Genomic DNA, 9527 nt, shown 5'->3' on the forward strand with positions numbered 1-9527 from the left:
TCGTAACTTTTTCAATAATCTTGAATTTTTTCGTACGTTACCATATTTTACACGAAACTGTTGCGATGATGAAAATATAAAATAAGGAAATAATTTGGTCATTCTAGACAAGGATGGGTTAATTATCAAGTTGATATCCCTAATAAATGAATTTCTAAAATAAGTAACATAAAGAATAATACATTGAGCATTACAGAAAAAAAGTGCAAATATGCATAAACACTTAATAAAATATAATTGATTTTAAAATTAAATGACATCAAATTTTAGTTCTCTAATATCGTTCCACAAATTGAGCCGGAGTTAATATAAAATTTCTCAGAATGATAGAGGATGCATATCCTAAACACGAATTTCGGAAGAAAAAAAAGAGAGAATCAAGATTGTAGATTTTTTTTTTTTTAAGCATCCGATATTTACAATTAGCTAGCCCAATAATCCGAACACTTTTTTATTTTCACGGCTCAAACCCAACATCTCTCATTAAGTGTACCGAGATGGCAACAGAATTGAGTGTCACTGTCTTACAATGTGTTTAACCAAAAAATGTTAAGCCTTTTGTTTAACTAGTTAATGAAGAAAATAGAGGATAAATCCTAGCCAAGAATAATAACTCCAGATCTAAGTGTAATGAATAAAAGAATGAGACATAGCAAAGCTTGTAGCTCGATTCAAGATTATTAAAAGACATCAAGCATGATAATAAACTTACATCTTTATAGTATCGTCCCGAAATGTAAGAGCAAAGAAGGAAAAGGAGGAATACCATGATGACTATGAGATCTAAATTTATTGATTTGACAATCATAATTACAGAGGTTTATCTTCGCTATCTAAACCCTTTCATGGTTTTCTTCTGTTGTTCTCCTTCTGGGAGAGAAAAAGCCCCCTCTCTCTTGTCTTCTCCGCTCCTATATATATATTGTCAGTACTCCCTTTTGTCCATCGGTCCATAACCAGAGGGCCTTCATTCCCTTGACTGTACTTCACGTCATCTCCCTCAACTACCATGACATTTTCTTCGCCATACAGGCTTCTTGAGGGCACGATCTCGGCGGTGGCCGAGGTATTCGTCGTTATTACATCTAGTGGGTACGACCACGGATTAGTTAACCTCTTACCATTCTTGTTAACGCTAATCCACGTGTGGTCAAATTTTGACCCATACAGTTAGTCCCTCTGCCTGTTGGGGTCGCCTATGGGCGAGCTCGATGGGCGGACCCTGTTGATACCAAAGTGGAAAAATCTGAACGCTCTATGCGAGGGGCAAGAACCTCATGGCGAGGTAGCTATGTGATACTTCAAGAATCTCGTCGGACCGTTACGTCAGTTCAAGACTGGACCGTCACATCAGTTCAGGGTGTCATCAATATTCCCCATGCATCATTATGGTGCACATTTTCCAGATATCGTGTCGTTTCCCGTGCCCTTTCCATTTTCTAATTGGCGCCTGTTGGTTTTCCCGCTTAGGGCATTTATATCCCTATAAATAAGGGGGGGAGCTCCTCATTTGAATGTTACGTTTTTCAATTGCTTAAGAGAGAATTTCACAAGTCTTCTCCTCTTTCCTTAGTCTAAGTCTCTGCTCCCGCTAGAATTTGCAGTGACCATCGTCTTTCTCATCCATCATCTTTGCTTCTTTCGACCAAGGAAAACAAATGGCCAGCACTTTCCTACTCCGATAACGCTTTAGGTGCTCCAGTGCCGGAGATTAACGCATCCCTTCTTCAAGAGGGAGCGGAGGCGGTGGAAGATGAGGGATTTTTGACGCTGGATGAGGTGGTTCCCCGCCCGGGGAAGGTGAGGACCGATTTCAACAGCCCTTCCAGAAATGAACCGGAGCCCGCACCTTCCACGATGGATTCTGCGGCGATCACCGCGTTCAAAGCCAAATGGGGGATCCACGACCATATTAAAATGGTGCCGGCGGGTAAGGATATAGTGCATTTATATCGCCCGGGCTACTGCGCGTTTTATGCGTATCCCTTTGACGTTGGGTACACACTTCCCCTTCCTTCTTTGGTGGTTGATTTCTGCCGTTTTTATGAGGTGTGCCCGACTCAACTCTCCCCCTATGCGTATAAGCTCATGCTCATTAAGTACGCAGAGCTGGCCGGCCGAGGAATTTCTCTAGTACATATGCTCTACCTCTTCGCCCCCCATTTTCTTTGGGTCACGATATTCACATGCGCCATCGAGGAACCATGAGCTTGGTGGTGAAGATGGACGACAAGACCAACCACCGCTTCTGGGAAAACTACTTTTACGCTCGAACGGAGCATGTTGTATCGAACCCGGCGGGGTTTCCCTAGACGTGGAATTTTGCTCGTAAGCTCTCATTTCTGTTTAATTTGTGCAATTTTTCTTAAGATGGATATCATTTGTCCCCCCCCCCCCCCTAAACGACTTCGCTGAGGATTTGTTTTTGTCTTTGTAGCCGAGAGACTACCTCCCCCGCTTGTTGCTGATATCTGTGAGTGGGTGAGCGCAATTCTCCCCCACACAGTGGGGATTCGCGAGTGGGCGTCCTTCCATGAGAAGTTAGGGTGCAAGCCACTTACCGGTGAGTTGGTTCGTTGTGGTTCCGCTTTGTTCTTTACTTCATAGTTTTTTTATCTTGTCGTTATGTTATCAAATCCCTATTTACTGATAGGTCGGAGAGGAGCGAGAAGGACAAGGGCTCCTCCGCTCGTGTTCCATCAACCGGTGCTCTCTACCCGACTCGCACCAAGAGCTACTGCGGGCGAGGCGTAGAGAATCCGGCCCCGTCGGACCGCGCCCGCGGCCAAGGCCGTACTCTTGGAGGTTACTCCTCAATCGGACTACGATTCCCGCAGTCCGTTCAATAGGGGAACCTTCCCGCGTTGGTAGTGGAGAGGCCCCCTCGAAGAGGCGAAGGGTAGTGTTGGAAGGGGCTTCTTTAGCCGTAACACCCTCGAGGGGCAACCTTTCGTCAACGGCCCCCGAGACCGGCGGTGGTGCCATCCTGGATGCGCAGGCGATGCCTGTTGCGAGCGTTTAGGAGACTATTATGACGGAGGGATGGAGCTCCGAGGGTTCTGTTGTTGTTTCGAGCAGGCCATCATCATCTCGGTCGAACCACACCCATTCTTCGGCCAAGGAAAGGCGTCATGGTTGAGGATTATGAATCCGAATCCGACATTGACCCAGAGGACATGAGAATGTTTGAGGAGGGTTTTACCCGAACTATGGTAAGGGCGGAAGGCCCTTCTCGAATACTCGAAATTCCGTCGGACCTCAACCTATTGCAAGACACGCTCGCTTTGGTGCCACAGTTCGATCTTCTATGCTCCGCCGCCGAGAGCGAATCTCTTCGGAGGTCAATGATTCTGAGTTATTATGCGGTGTGGCAGCGATGGCCTTAAGGGTGAGTTCCCTTTTGCTTTCTTCGCTTTATGGACTTTGTTTTTATACTGACTCTTTGTTCCCTCTTCTTTTTAGACTTACAAGCTGGAGGTCGAGAGTGCTCGTAGGGCGGAGACGCGGGCTGAGATTTTTCTGAAAATGGCCGAGAAGTATCGACGGTATCGCAACAGATGTCGTGAGATGCACGAGCAGCTCCGAGCGGGTGCTACTACCCAGTCCATCAAGGAGGAGTTGGAGAAAAGAGATCAGGAGCTGATGCGGTCTATCCGCAGATGCAGTGAGCTCGAGGAGGTGCTCCATACCAAAGACGAGGAGCTCGAGGTGCGCAAAGGGGTTTCCGTGGAGTGCGAGGACCTTCAGGCGAAGGTGTTATCTTTACAAGCCGAACTTGAACAAAATGCGACCAGAGTCGAAGCTTTGAGCGCAGAATGGATGGGGAAGTTGGCCGAGCCGGAAAAGAAAGTGGCCGAGATGGAAAGTGCCGAGGATGCTTGGGTGTCGGCTTTGGCGAGAGCGGCGACGCTCGAGGATATTATCCGCGTCCTCAAATCTGAGTAGGAGTCTGAGAAGGCGACGGCCACGCTGAGGGAGGCGCGGCTCGAGGAGCGTATTAGTGAAATTGACCAGGAGGCTTCGAGCCTAGGAGAGCAGGTCGTGGCTCTCGAGGCCGAGAAGGCGCAACTAATGGCCCAGGCCGAATCTACCTCTGTTGCGGTCCCCCGCCGCTTGTATGAGCTATGGGTCCATGCCGAGGCCCAACGAGATATATACAAGGGTTTGTGGGAGGCGGGGAGTGTTCCTGAGGCCGCCTTTGAAGATACTCGAGTGAAGGCACGCGAGGCTCGTATTTCCTGCGGTTACGACCCTGCAACACCAGAGGCTGGTGAGGGCATTGATATTGAGGATGGGCTTCCTTCTGATGATGATGGTGCTGGGGAGGACGACGGTGGAGATGACGCCGAGTGAAGCTTTGTTGCAGCTTCTTGTACTTAGTTAGTTTTTTTTTGTTTTTTTTTCATATTTTTCTTGAGGGCATGTTTTGGCCTTTTGTGAAGCGCGGCTGTTGCGCATGTACATTTGAATAAAATAGTTGCTTCGCCTTTGTTTGTGTATCTTTTGACCTTCTTTCTCCTTCTCTCCCATTTCTTTTTGTTTTTTTCTTTCTTGGGGAGGAGATCTTCGGATTTCTCCGTGATGAGCCCCTGATATTTTAAATGGGAATTCGAATGAGGGCGGATCTACTTTGCTTGATCCAAGCGAGGTTGGATCTCGTTATGTGAGTTCGAATGATTCGAATTTAGACTTGCCAACTTGGGTGAGTCAGTTTGACTTGTATATTCGAGCGAGGTCGAATTTAGAGTTGCTAACTAGGGCGAAGTCAGTTTGACTTGTGTATTCGAGCGATGTCGAACTTAGAGTTGCCAATCGGGCGAAGTCAGTTTGACTTGTGTATTCGAGTGATGTCGAACTTAGAGTCGCCAACTTGGGCGAAGTTAAATTTTCGTGGCGAGTTCAGCGATGGCCGGGGGCGAGCTCGCGTGACATCGAATTATGACCCGTTATGAGTTCGACAGGGTCAAACTTTGATTTGTTGATTCGGGTGGGCGAATTTTTACTCCCACTTGGCGATGGTCGACGGCCATAAGGGCGTTAATTCGAGAAAGGTCGAAACTGTAACCTGCTGTAAATTCGAACGAGGTCAAACTTTCCTTTCATTTGGCGATGGTCGATGGCCGCAAGGGTGTTAATTCGAGCGAGGTCGAAATTATAACCCGTTGTAAATTCGAGCGAGGTCGAACTTTCCTTTCGTTTGGCGATGGCCGATGGCCGCAAAAGTGTTAATTCGAGCGAGGTAAAAATTGTAACCTGTTGTAAATTCGAGCGAGGTCGAACTTTCCTTTCGTTTGGCGATGGCCGATGGCCGCAAGGGTGTTAATTAGAGCGAGGTAAAAATTGTAACCCGTTGTAAGTTCGAGCGAGCTCGAACTTTTCTTTTGTTTGGCGATGGCCGATGGCCGCAAGGGTGTTAATTCGAGCGAGGTCAAAATTGTAACCCATTGCAAGTTCGAGCGAGGTCGAACTTTCCTTTTGTTTGGCGATGGCCAATGGCCGCAAGGGTGTTAATTCGAGCGAGATCGAAATTGTAACCCATTGTTTATATTTATTGGAGAACATTACTCGTCGCCGTATTGTTTATGCGTGTGTCGGGGTGAGTCCCGGTTTGTTTAATTTTGCTTTTATTGGAGAGTACCGTGCGTCGGGAGGAGTCCCGGTTCGTTTAGCTTTGCTTTCATTTGAGATTACTGTGCGTTTCATGGGCTCATCGCTCAGACCCCGGCTACGGAGATTATTTCTTAACAACGACCTGTTCTGAGCCGTTTCTATCATTTGTAGTACGGTACGGCTTAGAGGGCTTTGTTTGCTCATTGCTTGCGAAGTGGTATGGTACGGAAGATTTTCCTGGTGTGTTTGGCGGCGTTCGTTCCTTGTTTGCGTACCTATGAGAATGCTCGTGTTCCTGCTCTAGACCAAAAAGAGAGTGTGATAAGTTAAACCCAAACAAAATTGCCTATTACCTTGGCCTGGTAAGTCGGTAAAAGGGGGAAAGACGCTGTAGGGTCGCTTGTTTCGCCCCGTGCTCGAATGGCGGTTTCAGATTTGGCAGCCGTGTTTGGCTTCGTTGTTAGTCGTGTCTGGGTTTCTCGTGGGTTGGACTTACCTTGCTCGTTGGGATATTGAGATCGAGTCCCAATTCGGTCCCGTCCGATATAGAAACAATAAGGGAAACATGTCATACTCTGTTCATAAATCACATAGCACTGGCCCTTATACTATCAATAATCGACCTATCATTTTGAAGCCTTGGACTACAGATTTCGATTTTGATAAGGAGTTCCCAACTGAAATACCATTGTGGGTAAAATTCCCAAAGTTACCAATGAATTGCTGGGGAAATAATTCTCTGAGTAGGATAGCAAGTGCTGTTGGGATACCTATGTATGCAGATGAGTGCACTGTTAAACAAATGCGTGTTTCCTTTGCCCGAATGCTTGTAGAAGTCAATGTGACAAAACCCCTGCCAGATGAAATAGAAGTGATGGATCCTAATGGTAGAGTCTTTCAACAAGCTGTGACATATGATTGGAAACCACTGTTCTGTGACAAATGCCAAGTAATTGGCCATGTTTGCCCAAAGGAGCAAAGAAGAAATGAAGAACAACCAATCAAGCAAGGAGGACCTAAGAAAACCATTCAGATATGGGTAACAAAAGAACAAGTAACAGAGCAGCAAAATGACAACAACAAAGGGACAGAACAGATTGCAGAACAAGAGGGCAGAATCAAAGAAACAATTGACAAGCATACAAAAGATGTTGAGCAAATGCAGGGAACTATAATGATGCAGGAGCAGCAATCCAGCAACATGATAACACCCAGTGCAGGAAATGAGACTATTACGCCTAACAAAGGGAAAGCAATAAGCAATGTGCCGGAACTCAAATTGCAGGATTTTCCTATCCTATGTTCAGTGTCAACAAAGAATGGCTTTGAAGTGTTGAATAGAGGCTATGACGGATCACAATAAGCACCTCCTGATAAAGGAGGTGGGATCAATTATTAATAAATGAATTGGCTGTTTTGGAATGTAAAGGGAGTAAATAAGAAGTATAAACAGAAGGAATTGAGGAAATACCTAAAGACCAAACACATTACCTTAGCAGGGCTTACTGAACTAAGGTGAAAGAGCATAAAGCTCATATGTAGCAACAGATGTGACTCCAACCTGGGGATTTCAGAATAACTACCTAAGTGCTACTAATGGTATGATTTGGTTATTATGGGATAGTAATCTATACACAGTGGATAAGTTGAGAGAAGAGGCCCAATTATTACACTGTCAAGTTAATATGAGAGCAACTGATAAGCCATGTGTTATAACTGTCATTTATGGGTATAACACATGTGAACAAAGAAAGAATATATGGGAAACACTAAAGGAATTGGCTCAAGGAATCAATATGCCATGGCTAATTGTTGGAGACTTTAATGCAGTGCTATACCCACAGGATAGACTGTTTGGAAATCAAGTTCAGTATGTAGAGATCAAAGACTTCACTGAATGTATACATGACTTGCTGCTTAATGAAGTTAAATGGACAGGGGAATACTATACATGTACTAACAAGCAACAAAGTAATGACAGAATCTGTAGTAGACTTGACAGGGCTTTTGGCAATCATGATTGGATGATGGAATGGGGCCACATAATAATGGAGTATGATGTTCTTCTAATCTCAGATCATGCCCCAACGCTGTTCACTCTCATACCAAGGTAATATCAAAGTCCCATTTCGATTCTTCAATTCCTAGGCTGAGCATAACAACTTTCTGGCAATTGTTGGAGAAGTATGGCAACGAAGGCTCACTACTTGGAAGATGAGAAATATATGGTTGAAACTGAAGGCCCTTAAACCATTGTTCAAGCAGTTAAATAATGAGGAGTTTAAGACCATCACACATAGAGTAGATAAAGCAAGAAATGACTTAGTGGCAATCCAAAAGCAACTGAATTCTCAATGGTCTAAAAATCTTATGGAACAGGAAAGATCTAATTTGCTTAATTTGGAGAAATGGTCTATGATTGAAGAGAGCATCATGAAGCAGAAGTCAAGGGTCAAATGAATTCAGTTAGGGGATTCAAACACTAAATATTTTTCTGTTGTGGTCAAGGAAAGAAGCCAGAAAAAGCACATCAAGGAGATCACCTCCTTAGAAGGAGTGAAACTTACTGATCCAAAAGAAATTCAGAAGGAGATTGTGAAGTTCTACAAATCATTGATGGGAGCCTCAGCTAAGAGCCCACCAACTATCAATAAAGTCAACATGAAGCAAGGTCCAACATTAACTCAACAATAGAAACTAAATCTAATTGCACCAGTCACTGAGGAAGAAATATAAAGAGGACTTGAGTCCATTGGTGAAAACAAAGCTCCAGGAATTGATGGATACAATGCCACTTTCTTCAAAAAATCATGAGCCGTCATTAAGAAGAAAGTGATAGAAGCAGTAAAGGAGTTCTTCAACAATGGTAAGATGTACAGAGCCATCAATTGTACAGCCATAACTCTGCTGCCAAAGAATGATAAACCAACAACAGTTAAAGAATTCAGACCAATAGCATGTTGCACAGTTCTGTACAAATTGATTTCTAAAGTCATAGCTGCAAGAATACAAAAGGTCATTGCTTTCATTATTAGTGAATCACAAGCAGGCTTTATCCTTGGGAGAAAGATTAGAGATAACATCATCATATCACATGAATTGGTGAAGGCTTACACAAGAAAGCATGTATCTCCAATATGCATTATAAAGATAGATTTGTAAAAGGCTTATGATTCAGTGGAGTGGATATTTTTGGAGCAGATCATGGTAGAACTAGGATTTCCTACACAGTTCATCACATGGATCCTAGAATGCATGCAAACAGTTAGCTACACTATTTTGATTATTGGGGAAACATCAGAGCCTTTCAATGCAGCTAAAGGACTCAGACAAGGAGACTATATGTCTCCTTTCATCTTTGTTATTGCAATGGAGTACCTGAGTAGGAGCTTAAAAGGAATGACAAAGGAGGCATGCTATCACTATCATCCAAGATGCTCAAAACTAGCAATCACACATTTGTGTTTTGCTGATGATATGTTACTCTTTGCCAGAGGTGACATCTCATCTGTGGTTTCTCTTCAGCAGTGCTTTAACCAGTTTTCAGAAGCCTCGGGCCTTAAAGCAAAATTAGGGAAAAGCTCAATATATTTTGGTGGAGTGAGTAGAGAAGATAGTGAAAGAATCCAACAAGCATTGGGTTTGTCTGAAGGTGAGCTACTATTTAAATACCTTGGGGTTCCTCTGTCGGCCAAGAAACTTTCCCTAGTACAGTCGCAACCACTTATAGAGAGGATAGTAGCAAGGATATCATCATGGATTGCAAAGAAGTTGTCCTATGCAGGTAGAGTACAACTTGTGCAAACGGTTCTATTTGGAGTGCAAGCCTACTGGGCTCAGATTTTTGTACTGCCTGCTAAGGTTCTAAAAACTATTGATGCATATTGTAGAAGTTACATTTGGTCAGGCTCCAATAC

The 9527-nt window shown here is 44.2% G+C and overlaps 1 protein-coding gene across 1 annotated transcript; it reads left to right on the top strand.

Moving 5' to 3' along the window:
- Positions 1-7295: 7295 nt before the first annotated feature.
- On the top strand, positions 7296-8070 carry LOC109207863. Its single transcript, XM_019370863.1, has 2 exons — positions 7296-7720; positions 7809-8070. Exons 1-2 carry the CDS (start codon positions 7296-7298, stop codon positions 8068-8070), a joined length of 687 nt encoding a protein of 228 aa, XP_019226408.1.
- Positions 8071-9527: the final 1457 nt, after the last annotated feature.

Source organism: Nicotiana attenuata, unplaced genomic scaffold (genome assembly GCF_001879085.1).
Source record: "Nicotiana attenuata strain UT unplaced genomic scaffold, NIATTr2, whole genome shotgun sequence".
Classification (NCBI taxonomy): domain Eukaryota; kingdom Viridiplantae; phylum Streptophyta; class Magnoliopsida; order Solanales; family Solanaceae; genus Nicotiana; species Nicotiana attenuata.